Source organism: Carassius auratus, chromosome 4 (assembly GCF_003368295.1).
Source record: "Carassius auratus strain Wakin chromosome 4, ASM336829v1, whole genome shotgun sequence".
NCBI classification, from domain to species: domain Eukaryota; kingdom Metazoa; phylum Chordata; class Actinopteri; order Cypriniformes; family Cyprinidae; genus Carassius; species Carassius auratus.
In genome coordinates, this window is record NC_039246.1 from 17,420,402 (window position 1) to 17,448,284 (window position 27,883).

Here is a 27,883-nt window from a genome sequence, read left to right on the forward strand (position 1 = left end):
ACAAAGTGAAACACATCCAGACACATGGACTGTCAAAGACCACACGGCAGGAACATTCTCTTGGAGACGCTGAGAAAGCACTGAAGGAATGTCTGAGGAGGATGTACTCAAAAAAATACACATACTTCAGGACACCTGCTGGAGTGAGTATAGTAAAGAAAAACTCATCAACTGTAAAATATCTTGTTTCAAATCTTTTCAGGTAATATTCTTCTGTACCTTTTTAGCCCATCTGTTAAAAATTTAAAGCAATAGTTTTAGAAAACAATGTAAGATTTATCAGTCTAGACAAGAACCTCATACATTAGCTTCTGATTGTTTCTGAAGTTCTGCAATGTATGTAGCTACACCGTCTGAGCCAAAGAGAATGGAACAGAATCTGATGAATCTGAAAAGTGTTTTCTTTTTTTCTCTTTATTTTTTGTTATTATTGTTGTTGTTATTATTTTTATTTATTTATTTTATGAAAGGGGGACCCGGCTACACCTTTCCTACCATACACCTGATGGATACTGACTGTAAAATGTCAATCATAGTTCGAGGGCTCAGTGAGGTGACAGAAGATGGAACAGATGAGTGCCAGTGCACCAGCCTTGATGAAGCCTTCATAACAGCCTTCTGGATGCATTTTGCTTTCAACATTGCATATCCACCACACCTGAGAAAGACACTGACTTTCCTTCAGAGCACATTTTCAACATTAAAAGATGGAGACAAGCACTGTCAGTAACTTTACTCTGAATGATTTCCCTCTTGTATTAGATCCTCATGCCTTGACTGTACCATTGCACAAAGTGCACTCGAAGGACATTCACTCTTGTGAAGTTAACCCAACATGTTGGAGTGGTACATGCACATGAACCAAATAGCTTGCTCTATTCTTTTTCTATTATATCTGTTTTCTTTTTATTTATTATGTTATTTAAAAGCCCTTGCTACGTGTACTGTGTTAACCTAACTGAGACTTGTTAAAGCACTTATATATCATTGCTCTTTTTGTTGTTTTTGATTGCTTCAACCCTTTCCTCATTTGTAAGTCGATTTGAATAAAAGCATCTACCAAATGAATAAATGTAAATATTAGTATAACCTGTGGTATAGATGAGTCCCAGTCAACTTATTCCTGATTCCATTCTTTTAGAAACCATGCACAGGAAGCATATGCACTTTTGTTACTCAGTGAAGAGTCCGTAGTACAGTTGTATTATAATATAATGGAGAAGGGTCTGGCTGCAGACTTGCACTCTCAGACACTTGCGCTTCTTTTATTGGATATTTTATTCTACTTATAGGTTACTTATTATTTGAATCTCTCAACATTTGTTTTTCTCTTGTGTAGTTATAGTTGACTGGAAGTCTGTCAGTCCAGATGTGAGGAAGACACACAGAGTGGAGCTGGAGCTCAGCAGATGCGATAGATGTAGATACTATGGTCTTGGAAAGAAGGGCTTCTTCACAGCTTTCTATTCAGACAAAGAGTTTGCTGGATTCTGTTCTATGTACTGCTACTACAGAATGAATTAATGAATGAGTGGTTTATCTATCTATCTATCTATCTATCTATCTATCTATCTCTCTATCTATCTATCTATCTATCTATCTATCTATCTATCTATCTATCTATCTATCTATCTATCTATCTATCTATCTATCTATCTATCTATCTATCTATCTTTTTACTTGAATTGGTGACTGAAACTGAAAGCTAAATAAATGTTTTAGTGGATAAACCTGTGTCTGTTTGCTTAATTGGTTAATGTCACTTAAAACAAGAGTACTAAAGTCTTCTGACTAATTTTTTACAAATTTTTCTCTATCAGGCAAAACCTAGTTTTCTAGTGGTAACACTTTACAATAAAGTTTAATTTGTTGACTGATGTATTAACTAACATTAACTATGAGCAATGCATTTGATACAGTATTTATTAAACTTTGTTAGTTTATTAAAATACAGCTGTACGTTGTTTGTTCTTCTTAGTTCACTAATGTTAACAAATACAGCTGACTTTAAATTACTTTAACTTAAGAACATCAAGTGCAACCAACTGTGTTAAGAGACGTTTATATTCTCAAAAATAATTGTAATCTGTTTTTGATTATTGATAAACGAAGACCTAAACGTGGTGATTACGTCAGTAAGCCGTTTTGAAGGTACTTTCGAAAGTAATTTAAAATAATATTATTTACATCATTAACGCTGTTTTTACATTGGATACATTTAAATTGGTTTTATAGGATTATGTGTTTAATTTATCGCTTTCTATGAATCTATTGGCCAATAGCGATTAAGAGTATGACTCTTCGTTGAATCGATTCATGTTCCCTCCGATAGTTACTTCCTGTGACCTTGATGACGTATTTTTGACAGCCGTTTCGCACACCGCATTTCGTGGTCATAATTTTGGATGTCGTGTGTGTAACAGAGCTATTGTGAAAACAAGCGCCGTGTCTGTAAACTGTCACAGTCTTACATTTTAGAGTTGTACTCTAAAAAACACACAAAATCGCGTATCTGTAAACTGTCGTGGCCGTAGATTTTGGAATCCAACTCAGACAAAAAACAGAATTATGTACAATAGTTTTAAATTACGCACGAGTATATTAAAATTACACACAAATGTTTTGAATTATGTACGATTATTTTTGACAGTGATTTTATTCCATAGGGAACGCCCTTCAGTGTGACCGGCTCTGAACCATATGTGTAATCAGTCCAATGGATGGACAAGACATCACGGGCAGGGTGACGTAGCAACCAGGAAGTTTAAAAGCAAATGCATTGAAACTGGCGTCAGCCTCTTGGAAAGAAGCAAGCACTGGCAGGGATGCCGGAAGTATGGCTCTGAGACACAGCATCTTGTTCCCTCGAGGGACCATGGTTACATGCATAACCTGAGATGTTCCTCTTCAGGAACTCAAGCTGCGCTGGAGGATTAATTGGAAATGACTATGCCCAAGCTGCCCGACTTTCAAATCTTTGCCTAGTGTGGAAGGGCACAGCTAAAGTGAGAGAAGGACCAAGGAGCCTGACAAGTAATGAAAGGGAAGATCAGAGAGCTCAAGGCTTTAAGATAACATCCTGATCCAACGCTTAGCATAAGCTTATTCTGGCCAGAGGCCTCAGCCTCAGCTTACAGCAGAGGAAACATGCAACCAGAGGCTGCCTGCCCACTGACTGGCCACCGAGAGGGGCACGGTAGGCAGCAATGGCCACCATGTAGACTTTAAAGGTGGAGTGGGTCAACCCTGTGGAGAGAAGGGACTGCAGGAATCCAGAACTGTACCAACATGGCAGTTAACAGGGTTGAGCTGGCAGTTTCCACACCAGGAGGTGAAAAGTTTCCAACTAAACCTCCTTAAGGGGGCTCTGGATTGGAGAATGGTTTCTCAGAAACCTCGGTTGAGAGACCGGAAGCTACGAGCTTTGCCCCCTCAGGGGTCACACCCATAACTTCCAACTCCAAGCAGGGGCATGCCCTCCATCTGTGACAGGAGGTCCCTCCTGATGGGAATCTCCCCTGGAGAGCCGTCTAGGAGGGAAATCAAGTCAGAGAACTATACTCGGCCCGGCCAGAATGGGGCTACTAACAGCAGAAGGACACCATCTCTGTGCACTCTCTCCAGAACTCCTGAGAGCAGAGCAATCAGGGGAAAGGCATACAGAAGAAGCCTCGGCCATGTCTGTACGCAATGGAGCTGGATGAGTCTGAGAGAGAGCCAGATGAGTCAGTGTAATGTCTCTCGAGTCACAAACAGGTCCACCTGAGCCTGGCTAAAAATATCCATATCTGCTTCAATACCTCGTGCAGAAGCATCCATTCCCCAGCCCCTGCCTTAACAGGATGTCTGCTCCCATATTCAGATACCCAGGAATGTGAACTGCTCTCAGCGAGAGGAGTTTGCCCTGGGACCACACAAGGATCTGGTAAGCTAGTTTGTACAAACGGCGTGAGCGCAGCCCTGTTGGTGGTTGATATAAGGGAGACCAATGCTGTGTTGTTTTTGCACACCTAAACATGGTGACTTCTTAGGTCTAAGAGAAAGTGTTTTAGTGCTAGATGCACAGCCAGCATCTCCAGGCAGTTTATATGTCATTTCAGATGGCAACCACTTCACAGACCGTGGACAGGGTGGCCACCCATGGCCGCACCCCAACTGGTGAGGGATGCGTTTGTCGCTAGCATTATGAACAACAAGGAGCTCCACTCACCTGGACCTGAGACAAGAACCAAGGTTTCCTCCACATGTCTAAGGCAATGTAGGCACCTCCGTGTGGCCTTGAGCATGCAAAGCGGGTTTCCCCTCTGGGAGAAACCCGTTGGTCTTGAGTCACCACTGTAGGGGTCTCCTCTACAGCAAGCCAAGAGTTTTCACACTGGATGCAGCTGCCATCAGACCCAAGCAGGAACTGCTTGACAGTGAGTTACCGGCCTTCTCTGACTCTCATGACTGCATCAAGGATCGACTCAATCCGACCAGAAGACATATGTGCCTGGATCATGGTTGAATCCCACACCATGACCAGATCAGTTGTTCTCTGTACTGGAGAAAGTACACTTTTCTTGGCGTTAAGTCTTACCCCCAGCTCTTTTGTGTGAGCGAGAATGACACCTCAGTGCTGAACCATCATCCACTCTGATTGAGCTAATATCAACCAATCATTGATATGGTTGAGTTGTGAAAGTGTGGGTGAGAGTGCAAGGCCAGAGGAAGGATCCCGGTATTGGTAAGCTTTTGCCCCAAAATGTAAATCTCAGGAATTTCCTATTACAAGGAAGGATGTAGATAAGTGCATCTTTGAGATCGACTGTGACACACCAGTCCTCTGAGTCCTAGGAGTCCTCGGTGTGCTGAACTTCAGTCCCCTGACCGAGCGGTTCAAAAGATGCAGATCTAAAATAGGACGCAACCTTTCATCCTTCCTTGGAACATTGAAGTACTGTACCGGCTGTAGGACCCAGACTCTGCAACGTGAGGAGAGACCACCTCGATGGCCTCCGTCCTCAGAGAGTGTCTACTTCTGTTCCATCACTAGAGCCTGCTGTTGAATTGAGGCGGAGGAGAAGAGAACTGGATTCTGTTGCCTCTCATTACAGTTTGCAGGACCCACTGAGACATGTTTGGTAGTAGTTTTCTCACTGCCAAATAGTATACTAAGGGAATCAGCCACTTGAGACTGCTCACTGGTGTAATCAGAGAAATTAGCTTGGTGCCCTAAAGTGGCACACTGGCAGGAGATGGCTGAAGTTTCTGATCCGGAAACATCCGTGGAGGTCAAGAGCAACTTAGCACTACTACATTTCCAGGTGCTAACTAAGAGAAGTGCTCACATGGAGTCTGCTGTGCCCTGAAATACTGGCAGGGTTGGCAGATTGATTTCCTGAGGACACTGAGGAGAGACTGTGTAATGTGGTATACACCACCCTTCCCAAGAGGGAACTGGCTCTCAAGAAGTCCTAAACTTTAGGCATCAGTGACCCTTAGGTGTTTACGATGAAGACTATCCAGCAAGAATGATGGTCCATAGAGACGTCTTCCGCTAGAAGCTTTCGGCCTGGGAACACCACTCTAACTCTAGACTCTGCGGAAAAATTGTATCCCAAGAGCCCCTGTATATGTAACTTCTCCTAGTCAGATAAATATTTCATGTATTAAATGTAGTCAAACAACCAGATGAGTAAGCATGGTCTTGTGTAGAAAGATTCATATCAAAAAACTAAATGATGTACAGATTCATCTCAATAAAAAATAATGTTGTGGAAAAGTTCATTTATTTCAGTAATTCAACTCAAATAGTGAAACTTCTGTATTAAATAGATTCAGTGCACACAGACTGGAGTAGTTTAAGTCTTTTTTTTTTTTTTTCATTGTGATGATTTTGGCCCTCAACAAATTAGAATATGGCTGTTCACAGAGCGCTGATTCCAAACATGTTAGCAGAAAATTGAGTAAAAAGTGTAAAAGAAAAAGATGCACAACCAACCAATAGAACTGCTGTCTTATGAGGATTGTCAAGCTAAATTAATTGAAGACTTTGAGTGAACTTCACAAGGAATGGACTGAGGCTGGGGTCAAGGCATCAAGAGCCACCACACAGACATGTCAAGGAATTTGCTGAACCACAGACAATGTCAGAGGCATCTTACCTGGGCTAAGGAGAAGAAGAGCTAGACTGCTGCCCGGTGCTCAAAAGTCCTCTTTTCAGATGGGAGCAAGTTTTGTATTTCATTTGGAAACCAAAGTTCTTAGAGTCTGGAGGAAGTGTGGAGAAGCTCCTAGCCCAAGTTGCTTGAAGTTCAATGTTAAGTTTCCACAGTCTGTGATGATTTGGGGAGCAATGTCATCTGCTTGTGTTGGTCCACTGAGTTTTTTGAAAACCAAAGTCACTTCACCTGTTTACCAAGAAATTTTGGAGCACTTAATGCCTCGTTTTGCTGACCAGCTTTTTGAAGATGGTTATTTCATTTTACAGTAGGATTTGGCACCTGCCAACACTGCCCACAGCACAAAGTTGGTTAAATGACCATGGTGTTGGTGTGCTTGACTGACCAGCAAACTCAACAGACCTGAATCCCATAGAGAATCTATGGGGTATTGTCAAGAGGAAAATGAGAAACAAGAGACAAAAAAATGCAGATGATCTGAAGGCCACTGTCAAAGAAACCTGGGCTTCCACATCACCTCAGCAGTGCCACAAACTGATCACCCCCATGCCATGCCATATTGAGGCCGTAATTAAAGCCAAAGGAATCCCTACCAAATATTGAGTACATGTACAGTAAATGAACATACTTTAGAGAAGGCAAATATTTTATTGGTCTTATGAAGTATTCTAATTTGTTGAGATAGTGAATTGGTGGGTTTTTGTTAAATGTGAGCCAAAATCATCACAATTAAAAGAACCAAAGACTTAAACTACTTCAGTCAGTGTACATTGAATTTATTTAATAAATGAGTTTCAGAATTTGAGTTGAATTACTGAAATGAATTAACTTTTCCACGACATTCTAATTTATTGAGATGAACCTGTAATATACATGTTGCCTCGGCAGAGCGCAAGCCACTCTGCAGCGGGCTCACAATCAGAGGAAGTAGAAACAGCAGCGCAGGGTTCCAAGCCTCAAGAACGAGATCTAGGGTACAGGGGTGGATATAGGAAGAGTTGTCTCCAACCCGACTGCCAGATCATGTGCAATCCCCATGATCTCAGTTGCCACCGTGTCTCAGCAGCAGCGTGACCACAATCGCAAGATCACATGCAGACAACATCAGGCAAAATATGCTTGTGTAACTGATACTTGTGCATCTTGCGAGCTCATCGATGCCCTCCATATCAATCTCCTTGGAGAAAGACAGGCAAAGCGTCACGGCGTCTCCTCGGGGGGAAGAACTCTGGGACTTGCCGTCTACATTCACCAGATCCAAAAGTGAAACACACGAACACAGCCACTGATCCGCGTCCGATGAAAAGTAGGGCTGGCACAGAAAGAAACACCAGGGAGTGCCTTCTGAGAGTGTAGCAAAGCAGTAACAAATGCTTACATCGTTGGCCGTGAACTTTCTCAAGAGCTGATTCTGTGTGGTGAAAGGCATTCACAAAGCATCCTCTGATGCAGCTTGAGTTCCTGAAGAGGAACTTAGATACTCTGATTACCCTTTGTTTGACTAATAGTTCTTAAAACAGTGTCTTAACATAGAAAATAATCTTATGCATCTGGATCCAGGTCTCCTTCCCTGCGTTAGCATTAGCCATTACGCTTTTTTGTCTAAAGGTTGCAAGCTTAGCTTCCTGTTTTTTTTTGCTAAACTCTACAGGACAGCAGAGGCAGACAGAGTACACAGCTTCATTACTTGAGTAAAGTACAGATACCCCTTGGAAAATTTTACTCAAGTACAAGTAAAAGTACTACAGTCAGATGTCTACTTAAGTAAAAGTACTGAAGTACTTGATTTTAAAAGAACTTGAGTACAAGAGTACATTTTCTAAATAATGCATTACTACTGCCACAGTGCATACATTTATTGTACAGAAACATCCTACATGGAGTTATGAAAAATGTTAATACCTTGGAGAATGTAAAAGGAATTGAACGTAAAATCAAGTCATTTTCATATTTTTACCATGTTGCTTTATTAAACATTTCTCACTTGCCCACAAGGCAATAGCACAATGGAAACGCTCTGACAAACCTCTGCTAGACTTTTAATGGATTTTTTGCACCCACATTTGAACCTGACTGTGTTAAACGCACAGCATACTCAAAAACATCAAAGCAAATGCTCAGCTTACATTAATGTGTAATATCAGAAAAGACAATTCAGCTAACAATTGTGTGTACATGTGAGTTTCTATATTTTTTTAATCAATCAAATCATTAAATATAAATCAGTGAAAAAGACAATATAGCAATGTTCTGACACATCTCTGAACCTGACCATGTTATACAAGCAGCATAGATTTGAAAATAATAATGATTAAAGGAGACGTTTAGGTCAGCGTACAATGAAGGAAAAATCAAATTCAGCTTATTTGAGTGACAGTATTAAGCACCTTTCTCTCCCACCTTTCTCTTCACTTTCAGCTGAATAACACCAATCTCACACACATAATCTATGTGTGACAACTCTGTGTGTGCGTGTGTGTACTGTACTTCAATTCAACCAAATGTCCTGAAGTCATCTTCTTTTCTTTTTTCCTTTTTTTTCGTCCAAAAGAAGACGCGTTTCTGTGAATACACACATATTTTTCTATCGGATAGGCATTTCGTTCCCACGGAATCCAGCGTTATGGAAGAGTAAAACTGATGTTTTTTGAAACCGGGTCCCAGATTGGATAAAATAAAAAAAAGCCACCTTTGCGTTTTTGTTTGGACGGCGAATATATTTTCGAATACATTTTCTGAAACAATGACGTCATCAGCCCACATCTCGCCCCTAGTCAGACACCGCTACATCACGTAACAGCAACAAAAAAATTAACAAACACTGAACGATTGTCTTTTTATTAACTAACATTAACACGGATTAATAAATGTACTGGTCCATGTTCATTTGTGTACCATGTGTGAGGTTTATGAGCAAGTCCATGTGTTCTTCTCCGTTTTAAGTGTATCTGTGTGGCAGAATTACAGCGCTACATGCTGGTCTGGCAATGTATACTACATCGTTTTGTGGTTTTAGTAGACGCAGATATTTCTGGAGACGAGAGAAAAAAAAAGATTGGATTGGGGTAAACTCCATCTCCGTGTGGACGGGGCCGAAGAAGTAACGGGTACTTACGGTTATGGATAGAAATGTAGCGGAGTAAAAAGTACAATATTTGCCTCTCAAATGTACTTGAGTTAAGTCATGAGTACTCCCCAAAAATTATATTTGAGTAAAGTACAGATCCCTCAAAATTGTACTTAAGTACTATACTCAAGTAAATGTACTCTGTTACTGTCCGGCTCTGCTAGTGTACAGGGTTTAGAAAAATTGGTCCAAGAATACATTTTCACATATTTGGACATCTATTAGTGTGGATGCAGAAACCCACAGAAGTAAGAATTTCAGGTTGTGAATTCTGTTATTAAAAAAAATGTATGTAGATCATGTATGTGTTTGTGTGTGTGTGTGTGTGTGTGTGTGTGTGTGTGTGGAAATGTGCTGGTGTTTATGGGAGTATAATCCTTCTGTGAGATTATTTATTTATTTATTTATTGCAGTGTTTTTCTGGGATCTGTTGGTTTCTGTCCTTAGGTCCTCTGTGAGCACCCCCCTTGGCTAGATTCAGAAACCGGATTCAACTTGCAGTGTTACTTCACTCGTCGATATTGTGTCCAGCCGGTATGATAGCCCTGGTTCCTGCTTCATGCTTCCTGGATCATGCGGCCAGGTCATAGGCTTCCGCGGGAGCCTTCTTGATCATCAGACCCCCAGCACGGCACTGCAAAATTTCCTGGATGTCCGGCCAGGTCACCCTGAGGGGCTTCTTGTTCACCAGGATATCCAATCCTGCTGAGGCATCGAGCAGGAAGTATAGGTGGCAATGCGAGAACCTTCTTGTGTAGTGTTGTCTCAAGCAGTGCTCCCCTCACCTTAGAGGGTTGTATTTGAGCTTGCCTCTCCCATTCATTTCAGTACCTCTGGGTATCTGTGAAGTGATGCTTGGTAAGCTTTAAGTACACACGCTAATCTCTGTGTACTTTCTGAAATCCACATGATGGTAAGTGTGCACATATTAGCTTTAGGTGGTTAGATCCCGGTACCTTGGGCTCCACTCAACCAGTGTGTCTCTATTAAAACATTTTGAAGCATTGCTCCCCTCAGCATTGAGCGTTATTTTGAGCATGGTGCTTCCTGTCGAGCGCTTGTGTTCTTTCCCCTTCTGAGGAGTTGGATTCCTCACTCTGTTGGCTGTTCTTATGATAGTATCAGCAGAGCTTTAGAGAGAGCATTATTCCCTTGTTGAATTCTGAGTTTTCCTCTTATGTGAGAGCTGAGTTCACTGTTTTCCCAGAGCTCCAGTAAGTCAAGCTCCCCTCTCAGTTGAGAGCTGGGTGTTTGCCCACTAAACTAGATATTTACTGCTAGCCACTCCAACATTTATACCATAGATCGAGTTGGTGACTTTCGAACATATTGGTTTTGGGATGCACTCTTCCATCTGTGAGCTGCTCTTTGTGCCACAAGAGACCCTTAGAATGGTATCCTAAAATCCATGGTATGGTAAGTGTACACGTGAAATCTTTGCACACTTTCTAAAATCCACACGGTGGTAAGTTAGCAAGCTAATACTCTGCATTCTTTTCTAAAATCCTATATGGTGAGGGCTTGTGTGGTTGCTTCATGCCCTTTCTTGAGCTGGTAAAAGTCCCATTCATCTTTGTCTTCATAATTAATATACGACACAATCATTAATATACGACACAACTCATATGCGCCATTTATTAAAGTAGCAATTCACTTGAACTCATTTTTATATTCATTTTATATTCATATAATTAATAATAACAAAAAAAACATTACATTTAATAGACTCTAATGACATTTGTTTTTTTTAGCTAAATCAATTATAATATGGCGTACATGTTTTCTGTCTGGATGATGGTCCCAGACAGGAGGCAGAACAACTGGGTGTTGAGACAAAGGGAATTTATAATCCATCCACCAATGGCTGGCAGATGTACATCAACAGGAATGACTTGGCAGTGTTCTACAAATGAAATATCACCAACTGCATAGCTGTGACATAAAGCAGTACATAAGAATACACAATGACTTTTCTTATGGATGAAGTGGAGTTTACAAATACACTTTATACATACAAAATATAGACTCCATCAATATTTATCATTCACATGTGGGATATACCCTCTCAAAATAGTTCCTTGATGGGGCCCACAAATGGATAGCATGTCTGTGCACTTGATTCATGAATAGCATCGGAAAGCAATTGTCAGGGCTGCCATAATGGGGGGTTAGGACCATTCCAAGATCTCGGCGTTAGAGGGGGGTTAAAATGGGATTTCTCTCTCCCTCGTCGATGGGAGTCAAGGCTCAATCCACACGGGGTATGGTGTCCTCCAAGGCCTTCTTAGCAGGTGTATCGATGCAGGACATCTGAATCGCTGTGGGATGACCCATGCCTTCCACCTTTGTGAGGTGCTATGACCTCGATATGCAAGCCACCCCTCTTCGGATACACACTAGGCAGGAAGTCTGGCAGCGTGGGCACCTAGTTCCTCATAGCGTTCGATGCAGCTCGAGTTCCTGAAGAGGAACGTCTCAGGTTAAGCATGTAACCATGGTTCCTCGAGGGAACGAGACACTGCATCTCGAAGTGACATTCAGAGTCGCTCATAATGAAAGCGTATCCCCTTGGTTCCTCTTTCCCTCGAGGAACCATGGTTACATGCGAAACCTGAGGCGTTTTTTTTTTTACAAACTGCTAACACTCACTTCAAACATTGACGTCTTACAAATCATGTTTCGATCATACAAAATCACATATTCATACAACAAATATGAAATCTTACTAGGTTAAAGATTTTTTTAATAAAAATATTCATTTTAATTAATTCAATTGAAAATGGTTTCAAACGGTCAGTTTCATCTACTGAATCATCATTGGTATTAAATGCTGCAGCCATTTTGTTTTTCTAGTACTGCTCGCTAACAGGAAGTATTGAAAAATTAAGGAGATTGTAAACAAAATGTTTTCAGAAATATGTTTTAATACTAATACTAATAATAATAACATTAGTCAGGATATATTATATTGTTCATCACTGATACACACATACTAAAAAAAAAATAGAACACAAGATCATAAACATAAAAAGGTATTGTTGATGTTTCACTAAATCACAGATTCATGTAAATTAATACTATATCTCAAGAAGTTAAACATTTCTTAATTAAAGTCAAAGTAACTTTGTTTTCACTCGTTAACCATCAGATAATAAGCTTACAGAAAGTTATGCAGCACTGATTATAATCCACATGCCTGTTCCGCACATTTCAAAAGTTATGCCTGAAAAGGAAGTAATCAACCTAGAGGTCAAACACACACACACACACACACACACACATATTACAATTTCTATTCTACAAATAAATTCATTTCTATACTTCACTGAGAATTCAAGAAACCATTTGTAGAGGCAAGAATTTATGACACTCTTTTTCATAAACTTTATTGATCAACAGTATTGTTGCACAGAGTGTGTATGCAAAGAAAAGAAAACAATATGCCGACATGTTGCCACTATAGTCCAGAGCAGGTGCTTCAGCTATTTAGTCTTTAACATGATCCCAACACAGTTATGGGGAACTTAGAGCTTACCACTGTTATTTTAGTATCTATCTCAGTGACTACGGATTGCTCAATGCATCACTGACTTTCAACACCTGTCAACATAAAACCACAATGAGGCAGATCAGGTAAGATATGAAGGATTTGGTGGGTCACTGTTAAGTAAAACAAATAAAGAAGGTTACACTTTAAAATATTTTGCTTAATTTTTTTTTTTAATTATTATCATTATTATGATAAATCAAATGTTATGAATTATGTATTTTTTTATAAAATGTAAAAAGCATTTGTGTGCAAAATCCACCCCACAAGAGATAACACACTGACACTGCATATTTACATTGTAACTCTTCCAGTGTAACTGCATTTCTGTCAACATCTTTTTTGTTTTGGTTTGTTTTAAGATACCGATAACTTGACTTGTATTTACTTATCCAGGAAAACAATCTTTAAAACCTTTAAAACAATATGAGGTTTCATTTAATCTGGAAATACCTTTAACAGGAGAAAATAGCCTCATAATGTGAATGTGCGTTAATCGACTTCAGAGGGTTAACTTCTGCTTTTATCCTCCCCTTCCTAATTCCCCTGTAACCACCAGCTCTCCACCTGATCGAGGTTAGGTGGAAACCTCTCGCATAACTGTCTCCTATGCTGGACCTATAATGTTTTTATGGTTCTATGTTCATAGAATAACATTTTATGAAATCAATTTAACACAGGCATCAGTAAAGTATTAGAGAAAGTTTGTTAATACACTTTTGAGTGATTCTGAGAATGGAACATTGATGAATCATGATAAAATTCGAATTGGCCCTAAACATTCATGTTCAAAATTATTCAACCCCCTTTTTGCAGAATCTTTTATTCTTTAAAATCTCCAATAAACGCTGTCTGTAAGTGTTTAGAAGCTTCTGTCACCTTTCTACTACAGTTTTGGCCCATCCCACACCTGAAAAAGCTTTCAGATCACTGACAATCTTTGGTTTTCACATTGCCACTGCTTTCTTCAACCAGATATTTGAAATGAGAATTAAGCCTGGAGACTGAACAGATCACTCAAGTACATTCTATGACTGATCCCTGAACCAAGCAGTAGTAGATTTGAATGTGTACTTTGGCCTGCAGGAAAAAGCTTACAGAAAGTCTCAACATAAAGGCAATACTTGTCTAGTGATCTTCTTACACACTGCTTTGAAATGGTTTTCCTCCTTTCATCGGGTCATCTTGAAAGTCTTTGGCTTAACATTGCAGATTTTTCTCAGTTGCTCTGATTAAACATTTTGTGATATTGTGCTTTTTCTTCCACAACCTCAAAGATTTTCTGGTAAAACACATGCGTGACGTGTGGGCGGAGCTAAAGAATCACGAGCGCGAGTAGGCTTTTGCGTTGAGAGCGTTTGGAAGTTGTGACATTACCCTGAGGAAAAAAAAAACATCATCCAAAACAAACCATGGCTAACAGTCAGATTCAGCCGTTTATTTATGATCCAGAATCAGATCCCGAGGCTGAAACTGAACGAGAGCAGCAGCAGCAACGACTACAACAGCGTCTCTATGTGGTATGTATTGAAACTGTATATATATGCTTATGTAAGCCCTCTCTCCCGGGTCCTTTCTGACGCTCCGAGCACTAGCTCCGAGTGGGGCTCGAACCCGGGTCTCCTCTAACAAGGAGGCTAAATGGCTACAGCCACTAGTGTCTGTTGCTAGTGCGTCTCTTGAGATCGGAAAGGTTAACCTGCACAGCACTACTCGCTGGCCTCCGTTACACTTAGCGGTTTTGGAAAATGACTAAGTTCCACTTTATGTCGTTTTTTTTTTTTTCTTTAAAGGTGTACAAGAGGTTTACTTGATGTGCTTATGCGCCGATAGCTAAGTTAACAACACAGAGATATTTGAAGCAGTTTTACTCACCGCCTGTGGTTCCAACACACGATCGTGACCCTTTTTCGTTGGGACTGCATTATCCTTAAGAAATAAACGATATGGAAATCCGGCGTCAAACTGGGCCTTGTTTGTAAAACAAGCATCTTCGAAATGCAGGGAACAAACAAAAACACTTGCACAAGTCCGTTGATGCTCTGTAAAAAAAAAAACTCTGTCCACTGGTCCCTTGATGTTTTTTTTTTTTTTTTGGTAATCTGTGCAGGGTTGTCTTGCCCTCGCAACCAAGATTCAAATTCAAAGAACACAGGATAAGATGTTACTATCCTTTGTGCAGGCATTTCCAAGAGTTCATGAACAGAGAGCCTGAAGAAATTTGGGAACGCATCATCAGTAGTGTACCTTTGGTTCCTAGGGTGTTTCGGCCTTTCACACTATACACCCTCCCCACAGGCGGCCAGCGACAGGGTGATCAATCCTACGCTTGCGTCCCATACCCAATTAGTCATAGGAGTTGCCTCGTTGTTGATAGCCAACATCCCATGGGGCTGTGCATGGTAGGGGCGCCCTCCTCCCTGAGTCAAGCATACTTGACCGCATACCTCCTGACCCTCTCACTTCGGGCCCAGCTGGGGTCTTTCCTCTTCATCCAGAGCCACTGACTGCTGCCTTCTGCTGCCTCCGATACAGCTCTGATTGCCAACCGCCGGCTCTGGCCCTTTATTCCCAGGTCTCTAAGCAGTCTGGTCATAGATGTTGCCACAAAACCTCTGCAGCCCACCTCCACTGGTCAGACTTCTGTGTTCCAGCCATGATGCCGTGCTTCGGCAGCTAGTTCGGCATAGCGAAGATGTTTTCGCTCATAAGCATTGTGACATTTCGCTCTCGCTCTGGTCAGTGAATGTCTCGTCTCTGCTCTGCTATACGGGAGCGCGCGCTCTTCCGGGAGAAGTGCCCTTAGGACCCATATAAGGAAATTCCGCTCCATCTAACGTCACACAGACCCATACTCAAAAAAAAAACTTTCCGAAACTTGTGACAAACCGGAAGGAGTATTTTTGGAACAAAAATACTCCTTCAAAAGTACAACTTAATTTTTGAAACTTTGTCCATGTTTAGCATGGGAATCCAACTCTTTAACAGTGTAAAAAACTCAGTTTGCATGAAATAGCATTTCACCCCCCCCCCCCCCTTTAAGCTAAGGAATAAGTCTGAGAGCTGTGTCTATAGGAACTTTCAATGTCTTGGAAATCTTCATTTAGCCTTAGCCTTTCTAAAGTACTACGATATTTATTCTCTTTAGCTTTTGTGAGATCTCTGTTGACATTTTTGCTACTCAACTCAACACATGCATGGGCTAACTGTATGTGTAACGGCTCAAGCTAATTCAGTTTTTAATAGAGTTTCTAAAAGCTTAATTGTGTTTTGAGACAGTTTTTTTCCCCACCATGCAAATAAGTGATTTAAAAACAGCAATGTTGAATAGGGGTTGAATAATTCTGACATAGCAGTACTATTAAAAAATCTTATAACTCAAAAGTATTACATTATATATTGACAATATCACTTTTAATATGCCAGGGAACTGTTATAGATAAAATTTTTGTTTTATCCTGGATCTTCAGAAAAGCTTGTATTTGTAAAGTCCTGCAGTTTCTAGGGGGTTGAGTAATTTTGATTGCAACTGTATGTTTATTAAATTGCTGGTGGTTACGTGTCTACTAATAAACTCTGTATGTTTCCTTTGCAGTGCTCAGTTACAGTGTTTACTAAACACTCACAAGCACCAGCCATCCGGCTTCATGTTCCGGTATTAGGTGGCTGAGATCACAGGTTTCTGAGGGAGCCTCCTTGATCATCAGGCCTGGCACAGCACTGCAGGGAATTTCATGGATGTCTGGCCAGGTCACCCCGAGGGGTCACCTTGCCGCTTAGGGGTGCTGTCGCATATAGCGGGAAGTGTAGAAGTCTTCTTGTATATGCTGCCTGAGGTGATGCTCCCCTTGCCCGAGGTTTGTAAAATTGAGCTTGCCTCTCCTGTGAGATTCAGCACCTCTGCGATGCTTAGGAACCTTTAAGTACACATGCTACGCTTTGTGTACTTTCTCAAAACCACATGGTGGTCAGTGTGCACGTGAAGACTTTGCACACTTTCTAAAAATCCACAAGTGGTAAGTTTGCACACAAGACTCTGCAAACTTTCTGAAATCCTGTACGATGAGGGTTACGTGCTCCGCTTCATTCCCTTTCTTGAGATAAGTAGACCTTGGTTCCTTGGGCTCCATTCAGCCAGTGTGTATTTGTTTATACACCTCAAGCATCTCTTCCCTCAACCTGAGGGGCTATTTGGGTGATTCTTGTGGTGATTTATCAGCACTCCCCTTTTTCCAAAAAAAGGGTCACCTATGAGCGTGCTACTCTGAGCTCAGAGTTCTCCTCTCATATGAGACTGTTTTCTCTGTTTTTTCCCCAGAGCGCTCCAGTATTGTTTCCATAGATCGAGTTGATGACTCTCAATCATACTGTTTTGAGATGCAACATTCCATCTATGAGCTGCTCTATCAGAGTGCCACGAGAGCCCCTCCTTAGAACAGTATTTAAAAATCCATGCTATGGTAAGTGTGCAAGTGAAGTCTTTGCACACCTTCCGAAATCCAAACTGTGGTAAGTTTGCACGCTTTCAGCTCTATCCTGGGCCGAGGCCCTGACAATTAAGTTGGGTATGTAGCTTAGGCCTTTTGGCCTTAAGTGGTACTGTCACAGACAGCCGTCTAAACGTCCCAGGGGCAACTCCCATGGAAATGGTAGAGTTGGTACTTAGTGCTCACCATGATTTTGGCCTGCACTCCCCTCAGCATGGCGGCATGGGTATACAGTTCCCCAAAGCGACCCCTAGAGGACGCAGTTTGAAGTTCCCTCAAAAGGGAACTGTCTCAGGTTACGTATGTAACCATAGTTCCCTGAGTAGGGAACGAAACACTGCATCCTCTAACTCCCTGCCATGCTTCGGACGCAAGCTTCAGACGAAGAAGATAATGACGTGCTCTCCCGGTGCTTATTTATAGTCGTGCCGGTAGTGACGTCGGAGGCTGTCGCCGGCCAACAAGTTGGTGTTTTTTCAATGTATGCTTCAGACACGGGTCACGACAAGGTGTTCCCCAAAGCGACCACTAGAGGACGCAGTGTCTCGTTCCCTACTCAGGGAACTATGGTTACATACGTAACCTGAGACAGTTTATTCTTGGTTTTGTGACAGAGCCTTAACACTCCTATATTGTCCTGTCCTTGTTCTTGCCTTGCCAGTTAAACTACCTGTTCCCCTATGGTGTATTTTTTTAATTATTGTTTGTGCTTAAAGCCCAGTTCCTCCTGCATATTGAGTCCTCGCTCTATCCTTCATCCACACACTGACATTATTGTTAGATAATTCATTGTTACAGAGACAATTCATTCTTAAAAAAAAAAAAAATCTGATTTTAAACTTAATCTGAGATTTATCTTATTTTCATAAATTTGCCACCTGAACACTCACACACACAAAAAGATGATTTGATTCAACAATGTTAAGTGATTGAAAAAAAAGGGTTCATATGATCAATTTCTAGTTTTCCTTTCTCTTTGGAGTGTTACTAGCTGTTCATTGTTAGTTAAGATCCCTAAAGTTGCAAAGACTTAAGTCTCAAATGATCATGACCCAACGTGTCTACATCATGATGTGGGAAGAATTGCATAACACCGCCCACATGTTCACGCAAAGAAAGAAGGCATAATTTAAATTTCTCGCTGTTGCTGCAGCACCATGTCTTGGAGATGCTGTTTCGTTGTAAAAGCGAAAATACTTTGTTTGGCCTTTCAAAAGAGGACACAACCCAAATATTTACACATGTGCAATGCAAATTATAGAGGACTATTACCTGATCCTGGGAGAGAAGACTACAGTGCCAGTGTGTCTGACTCACACAGTATGTAAGTACATTTTCATACATATAGGATTTGCCACCGAGATTCAAATGTGAGTTTTGAGCAGTGTGGTGCTGCGGTTCTTAGTTCCAGTCCTTGTGCCCCCCTCTTCTGCACATTCTGTATGTTTCTCTTATGGCTTCAGACATTTGTTCTGTTTGAGGATTCCAGTTCGAAACGATAGTATATTTTCCATCCACAGTGCATTTAAGTATGCGAGATGTGATTTTACATTTTTTACATTTTTTATAGAGGTATATGACGTCACACTTGAGAAGACATTGCGCAGCACATATCCGTGAATGAATGTTCTGAAGTGAAGTAAACTTCAACAGATTTCCCCTGCTCAGAGAGTAGGGAGCAATGAACATTGTGTAGGGACCGTGTCAATGGAAACACAGTTAATGCATGGAGCTCACTTCTAACGAGCTGGATATCTGAATCAGGTGTGTCAACAAAGAGAGATATGCAAAATATGCAGAGCTGGGGCATAAAGGAGAAATAATGTATGTGACACAGTGGAACAGTATGTGGAAAATCTTTTTGAACCTTAAACCACATAAACACATTTTGGATGCACTTTATTTTACAGTACGTGTACTTATTTGTACTTATAGTGTATTTACAGTGTATTTATTTAAGAAAGTTCTAGGGTAGGGTTAGGTTTATGGGTAGGTTCAGAGTTAGTACCTAGTTATTACATAGTTATTGTAATTACTAGAATAAGTACAGAGTATGTACATGGGGAACAGGACTGTAAAATAAAGTGCTACCCACATTTCATTAGACCAAATACACAAAATAATGTTCTTTTTAGCAACATCATATGATGCCTTTAATTTGACCTTCATGCCCCAAAATTGTGCACCCATTTTGTCCAATAAAAATAAAATAAAAATCTGACACAAATACGGTTCAAACATACACATAAATTTAAGTTTGAGCCTATACAACATTTTCAATGTGTCAACACAAAAAACAAGCCATTGAGTACTTCAGCCAAACAGTGGCATTAAAATGTTGGATATTTTTATACATTCATATGTCACCAGATGGCACCAAAGTCATTAAATGTTTAGGTTTTGGCTGTCTGAATTTATGGCAATGATATTTTTCACTTAAATAAGAGAAATATTAAATATAACAAAAATAAGCATATTTTACGTCCTTCTTGACAAATTTGGGACTTGATTCAACAGTTCAGTGGATTAAAAAGGCCTGCTAAATTCCTCCCATAGAAAATAAATGCAAATATATATTATTTGTCCAATAAATCCAACACAAAGTAGATCAGAACACACATAAATGAAGGGGCGAGACTATACAATATCCTCAATGTGTCAAACACTCTATTTTTCTCTCTCTTTCTCTCTCTCACACACACACACACACACACACACACACACACACACACACACACACACACACACACACACACACACATACATACACACAAGCATGCACACCCACATAAAAAAAAAAAACAACAACAACATTGAAACCTACTTCCAACTATTGGCTATCGATATTTTTTATACTTCTTTATTTTTATACCATTATTATCCACCAGATATCACCAAAGTCACCAGTGTTTTTAAGTTTTGTCTGTCGTAACTTACTGGAATATTTATTTTATTTATTTTCTTTTTTTTACTTATGTAAAATAAATTTTAAATATAGCAAAAGTTGAGCATATTTTACATTAAAAATATGCTACATTTAATGGTAAAAATTTTATTTTAGTGAAGGTGGTGATTACTTTAAAAAAAAAAAAATGGGATCACACCTGAGAATTTGTCCATGAAGGACAGATTAAGGGCTGTTGTACAAAGGATGCTTGAGGGTTAAAGAAAACCCTGTTGTATAGATGAAAAACTTCAGAAACGTATTACAGTTCATCCTGGCATCATTTCAGATTTGAAGCACTGAAGACTGCTGTGTCTGGCAGATGTTTTCCATTCAATTAATCAATAATCTGTTTAAAGATAATCAAATTTGTTGTCAATTAGTTTAATTATTGGTTTTTAATGATTACTTATTATTTGGTGATAAGGACACAGTAGCATAAACATGGATACATGGGTGATTGTATCAACTTTCTTCTGTTCCTTCATCACTTGAAAGAAGTTACACTGAAACTAAACTCTGAAATAAAATCTTTAATGTATCTCTCAACAAAACTTTGAAATTAAACCTTTCTCCTGTCAACAGAACTTCCAGAATCCAAATGTCATCATTTAAAAATAAACCAGAGATTTAAATGGGATGACAATTAAAACGAAGTCAGGGTGCTGACAGGTGCTGCCACAGAAATGCTAATATCTTCTTCCATGCATCCTCTTGTGCATATGCGTGCGGTTTGGTTTGTCCACCCCACAGCATGACAACTGCAGCAACAATAACAACACACATTCACAAGTAAAATACACAATCCCACATAAAGTCTAAACCTAAAATTAGAACTGACATTGAGAGGTCTTATTAACAACAAGAAGAATTGTGAGAGTAGATCAAGCATTCATACTTCTCTCATTTGTCCACTGTAGTTTATAGTTAGTTGCACGGAAGTGAGGTGAGTACGGAGGTTCAATGAGATGCCCTGCACCAGGATACATTAGGATTTCCAACAAGTGCCGATTTCCTGCTTTCTTCATCATCTTCGCCATCTGGGTTTAAAAGTTCAATAGTCAATATCCAAATCATTGGTAAGAATGCATTTCATCCTTTCATTTTTTTATTATAGTTTTTAAGGGGTCATGAACTGAGAAACGAAAATTCCCTTGTTATTTTGACATATATAAAAGTGTGGATAAACCCTGCCCCTGCAGAAGATCACTGCCTGCTTCTACATCACTGCCTGTTTAGCCCCATCCACCGATTTGTGTATGTAGTGTATTAAATGAAAGAGGTGAACATGTAGATCTATTCAGAAATCAGAAGAAAAAGTTGGTTCAGAAGACAACAAGATACTCTGTACAGTGTCAAGCTATTTTTTATAAAGTTCCAGACCGCAATAGTGATAACTTGGTTCTGCAGATTTGTTTAAAAAAAAAAAAATGACATGGGATTTTTTGAAAGATTGAAACTGAAACTAAAATACGATGTTGTGCCGACTATATTGGATCCAACAGTAATTTTTTTTTGTCTGTTACTACAGATCGTTTGATATTTACTGAGTATGTATGCATCCATCTGTCAAACATACACAAGTGTTAGCCAGTCATAGCAGTGGGCATTTACTTCATAGTCTACAATCTGCCACACCTATTCAAAATGAGTGCTCTGATGAAGGGGGTCAGGAAAGAAAATAGCCTATTACTTCTAAATGATGATGTTTTTATGTAAAATATTGATGGAATTATAAGTAGACCTCAGAAAATGGTACAAAATATTAAAAAGTCACTTCATGACCCCTTTATACAAACTTGTAAAACAAATAGTTCCTGTCCATGTTTATGACAATGTTATCAGAATGATCCTGATCCCCGTTCAAATTTATCTGTGAAAATGACTAAAAATGCTGTATCATGCATGTCAGGCTAGTAGTTGGCAGTCACTTTGTTAAGATACACTACATGCCAGCACACATATCTATAGACTGAAAACATAATACACATGCACAATGTCACTTATTTCTCAGTTTACACTTGAAAGTGAAGCTGCCGCGCTGCCATATTGGTAATCCCTAGTATGCATAAACGTTCTAATGAATTAATAGGAAATTGTATGATTTTAAGGAGAAAACATATCCTAACAAGTCAGCGTTTATAAATCTGAAGTATTTCTTTACACTATTACAATGCAAAGACCCTAGACAAAAAAAAAAAAGATTATTTTTTTAAGGTTGGGAATTTTCCCTACTTATTAAAAATGTCTCAGGTTACGAATGTAACCATGGTTCCCTGAGTAGGGAACGAGACACTGTATCTTCTAGGGGGTGCTATGGGGAACACCTCGTCGTGACCCATGTCTGAAGCATACATTGAAATAACACCAATGACATGGCCACTGACAGCCTCTGACGTTACTACCGCCGCAACTATAAACAGGCACCGAGAGAACATGTCAATCACTTATTGTCTGAAGCTTGCGTCCAAAGCATGGCAGGGAGCTAGAGGATAGAGTGTCTCATTTCCTACTCAGGTAACCATGGTTACTTTCGTAACCTGAGACGTTCCCTTTCAAGGGAACTTCGAACTGCATCCTCTAGGGGTCACTATGGGGAACAGTATACCCACACCACCATGCCGAGGGAAGTGGAAGCCAGAATCATGGCGATCACTAAGCACCAACTCTACCATTTCCAAGGAGTTGCCCCTGGGATGTTTAGACGACTGTTATGTGACAGTACCCCATTAAAGCCAAAGGCCTAAGCTATATACAAAACTTAATTGTTAGGGCCTCGGCCTGGGGTAGAGCTAAAGGCTTGGAATCAGGAAAGATTCCTAAATGGATACGGCTAAGAACCTAGCAGGTCTTGACTTTCATACAGGGGCTACCTCTTTCTTTTGCATAAGCTTGCTGAAGGAGCTCTCTCAACAGATCCCTAGTAGCAACACTCTGTTTAGATATCCAAGGATACATAGGTGGAGTGGTGCCCAAGATGAACAGGGCTTTTACAAACTCAAGAAAGGGCACGAAGCAACCCTCCCCATATAGGATTTTAGAAACAACAAAGAATACTAGTGTGCGAACTTACCACAGTGCAGATTTCAGAAAGTGCGCAAAGACTTCACGTACACACTTACCATAGCATGGATTTTCAAATATTGTTCTAAGAAGGGATTCTCATGGCACTCTGATAGAGCAGCTCATAGATGGTCCATCACAAAACAGTATGTTTATGAGTCATCAATTCGATCTGTGGAAATAATGCTGGTGCACTCTGGGAAAAAAAAAAACTGAGAACTCAGTCTCATATGAGAGGAGAACTCTGAATTCAGAGTAGCACACTCATAGTCGACCCTTCTTGTAAAAGGGGAGTGCTGCTAAACTAACACAGGAATTGCCCAAATAGCCCCTCATGTTGAGGGAAGCGATGCTTGAAGTGTTTAAACAAATGCACTCTGGCTGAATGGAGCCCAAGGAACCAAGGTCAGATCATCTCAAAAAAAGGGAATGAGGCAGAGCGCGTAACCCTTACCGTACAGGATTTCAGAAAGTACGCAGAGTCTTTCATGCACACTTAATGGTGCCATGTATGCTTTGACATTCAAGCGAGATGTTTTTCTTGAAGGGGCTTAAATGGCAAGGAGGGAGATTAAGAGAGGATGTCTCTCCCGCAGAAAGAAAGTTCTTTCTACAGGGGGCATCCTCTCATAGTCACTTTTGCGTATCAACTCGATGTTGGCAAAACTCTAAAGAAGAAACCGATGGATGCGAGAAGAAAACGGCCTTTTTTCATTTCTTTTCAATCTCTGTATGCAGATCAGGCAGAAATGGAAGGCTCACCTGAGCTGGTGGGCTATGGTCAGAAAGATAATGCTTGTCAAGACAGCCTCATGGTGTCACCTTGTTAGCGCTCTTTAGTGGCAAGTCCAAATTTGCTGCGGCGCGATCCATAACCTCCAACAGCTCTACATACACAGGGCAGGAGGATTGTGAAGGCTCAGCCTCAGCTTCTTCACCATCCTCAAATATATCCTGCTTTCCCTTGGTAAAAACCCAGCAGAGCACGAACCTCAATATCAGAAAGTGTTAAAGATATAACACCATCCTCATGAGGCTCTCTCTCGTCCTCCGCCATTACGAGCGCGAAGGGGAAAGTCCATCTCTAAACAATTCAGACAGATCCACCTGAAATTCTCACGAGCTCATTCTCCTCCGTGCCTCGGCAGCGGCAGGTCCTGAACTGCGGGAAGCAGATGGCTGCCTTTTTTTTTTGGAAAGAGAGACGAACAAGAGCAGAGCTTTTTCACTGAAAAAACACTCACAATGCACAAAGATTGCCTCCTCAAAGACATTGCGTGCATGCTCTTCACCCAAACAAATGACGTAAAGATCGTGTGTGTCATCAAGTGTCAAATAACATGGATGCACACATTGTCTAAATGCTTGCTAGTAGTTGCCATGATAGACAGAGAAAGATTGCTCTTACCAGTTCTTTCAGATGCACGCTTCAAACAGAACAGGCAGTGAAGAGAGAGCGAAGAAGAGAATGACGTGTTCTCCCGGTGCCTGTTTAAAGTCGCAGGGTAGTGACGTCAGAGGCTGTCGCCGGCCAAGTCATTGAAATAACTGACTATATACAGTACAGATTTAAAGACATAAACCTTTATTTCCAAGATAGTGAGTTATGCTTTTCATTTCAAAATAAAGCAATATTAACATTGTAATATTAAATTGTATTATTCATTGTAATACATTAAAATAAATTTCTGATACTAATACGTTCATGTTTAATAGTTCCTGAATAATTATGTTTTTAAAGAAATAAGCTATATTTTGTCTTGGGTCAGTTACCTGTGTCGTCAGTGCGCAGCAGACACACTCACCTAAACAATTTAAATATATCGCTTATCCTGCCCCAAAAGACCGTAAACAAGACTGCATTGACTGAAACAGGTGAACTACTAGACTAATTTCGAATTTTGCGCATGTGCAATACAGAACGAGTCACTAAAATGAACTGTAACTCAGTGAATACTCAACGAAAAAAGTATGAGAAATATATCTAAGGAAAACTTGACGTACACTTTTAAACTAAACAAGTGCTACCAAAAAAAAAAAATTCTGTGATAAAATAATCCATAGGAAAAAGATTTCCTTCTTACACGTCTCCTTTCATTATATCTATTGTGACCACGCCCATGTGCTGAATGCTGAAAACAAAGCATCGTTCGTGTTTTTTATTTATGTTTTTATTTCTTCAGAAAAAAATAATGAAGCAATTTATTCAACAGAGATCATAAACATGAGTAATGTTGTGTTCACACCTCATGCAAATAGAGCGTCAAATCTAGCGTCGTTTGCCGCTTGAACATTTTGAGATCATTCACTTCATTCACACGTGAAATTCGCTTCATTCGCGAGTGAAATTAACTTCACAACAGACGTGAATTTGCATCATGGGGGGGGGGGGACTTCTGCCAACTGAGTTATAGCTTTAAATGTAGCATTAAAAGTATTTTAGGGGAGAATGTAGTTGTTTTAAACTCAAATATGCAAATAAGCTCCATGTGATCAGCGGGAGCTCTGTGATTATGTATCCACTGAGAGCAGCCTTACCTCGGCTAGACCTTCTGACATTTGCCGCTGGCTGTGATGTGTCTTTAGTGGTTCAAGATAAAATATAATTTGTTTGGTGTTAAACGAAATGTTTCTTGTCTTTGGCCTTATTCTCCTCATTCGCGCCGCAAGCCCTCCAGACGCGCGTAAACGTGCCTTTGCATTGGGTTAAAGGCCATGTTGCAGGGCTAATTTTTCAACGATTTTGTGCAATTTGCTTGTTGGTATTAAACATTTAAACTGTTATCCATTGTATTTTATGTTGTTGGGTATCACAAAATGTAATATAATATGAAAAATTAGGTACTATCTTTCAGCGGTTTGCAACGATTTTCCTTTCCCCGACAATGCATTGCATTACGTCACGTTGGGGAGAGAATTTACCAAAGCCCGCCTTGAGAGCATTGAGAGTGACTAGAGAGACGAGTAGTAGATGAGAGTATTCAGATAAAGCAGATTATAGATAAATAGATAAATACATAGATCGATAGATAGATAGATATCGACCAAAAGCGACCAAAACGCACTCACTTCCCTACAGCACAAGCTTTTCAGTGCAGTTTCCATGGGACAGCACCGCCCACACAAGCACCTGCCAAACACAGCGACAGACATGTGGCTACGTTTGCAACAACATTTTCACCGGAGGAAGAGATAAACGCTTATAAAGGCCCATATAGCTAGCATAAAGGCCCATATTATACTACGACACCATGACAATGGTTACCGGTACTTATCTGAGCTAACGTCATGATCACTGCCACTAGATATAAAGAAAACGTTGATTTTCCATTCGGTGCTATTCAATGACAGTAATATATATATATATATATATATATATATATATATATATATATATATATATATATATTTATATGAAGAGTTCAGATGCAAAAGCCTCTAAGTGTCACGGTAGGAAATCCAGTGTTTCCCTCTGTGTCATGTTTTGTGTTTGTTTTTGTACTCACGTAGTCTCCATGTGCTCGTCTGGTTGATTGTTGTCACCTGTGTGTTGATTGTCTCGCTCCAGCTGATCCTCATCTCCACTCAGCTACATAAACTCACTCATCTCTCCGTCTGTTGTCAGATCCTCACTCATGTCTCCGCTCCCTAGCTGGATTACCGTCTCCCGTGTTCGTGTGCTGGATTGTGTTCGTGTTGTCGTCTTCGTGTCAGTGTTCCGGTCCGTTCCTGGTTTCATCCATTTGACCGTCTTCACCTTCACCATCGACTTCACCATCCAGCTCTTCTCACGCCACCGTAGACCTTCTTTCCCATTGCCAACATTCTGGACTCTGATTTCAATAAACTTCATCTGATTGCCTGCAATTGCTTCCTCCTCTTTTACTAGCCGTCACAGTAGGATCTGACCATCATGGAAGCAGCAGGCGATCGCTCCCCATCTCATCTGGAGGAGTTTCTGCAGAGAGCCGTTGGTCGTATGGATCGCCAAGACAAGGCGATAGATGAGATGGGTCGAGCTTTCCAAGCAATGGTGACGAAGGTGTCCGAGCTCGCTCTCCAGGCTCAACTACAACAACAACCGCCACCCGCTGCGCCTCCCGCGCCACCCACACCGCCGATCGTCTCCGGGGGGATTTCCCAGTCCGAACCACGCCTCCCCATCCCTGAGAAATATGCGGGTGAGCCTAGGTTTTGTCGATCATTTCTGTCTCATTGTTCTCTGCACTTCGCCCTGCAGCCCCGCACGTTTAAAACCGAGGAAATGAAGGTGGCATTCGTCTTGTCACTACTGACGGGGAGGGCTGCCCTCTGGGGGACGGCGGTGTGGGAGAACCAAGACAGCTGCTGTGCTTCGTTCCACGCCCTTTCGGAGGAGATGAGACGGGTCTTCGACCGCTCCGTCGCCGGGAGGGAGGCGGCTAGACTTCTCACGGACCTACGTCAGGAAGACAGGTCCGTATCCGACTATTCCATTGAGTTCCGCACCCTGGCGGCGGAGTGTAAGTGGAACGAAGAGGCGCAGTGGGATCACTTCCTGCATGGGTTGGC

At 40.7% G+C, this 27,883-nt stretch overlaps 1 protein-coding gene across 1 annotated transcript in view; it reads right to left on the reverse strand.

Annotated features, from left to right (window-relative positions):
- Positions 1 to 20,748: 20,748 nt before the first annotated feature.
- LOC113061125 (bile acid-CoA:amino acid N-acyltransferase-like) overlaps positions 20,749 to 27,883 on the reverse strand; it is a 31,724-nt gene continuing 24,589 nt past the window's right edge. Inside the window, exons 9-10 of the mRNA XM_026230243.1 lie at positions 21,168 to 21,309; positions 20,749 to 21,030 (exon numbers count right to left, since the gene is read on the reverse strand). Coding sequence (XP_026086028.1) covers positions 20,927 to 21,030; positions 21,168 to 21,309 — 246 coding nt within the window. The 3' untranslated portion in view covers positions 20,749 to 20,926. The remainder of the gene's footprint in view (positions 21,031 to 21,167; positions 21,310 to 27,883) is intronic.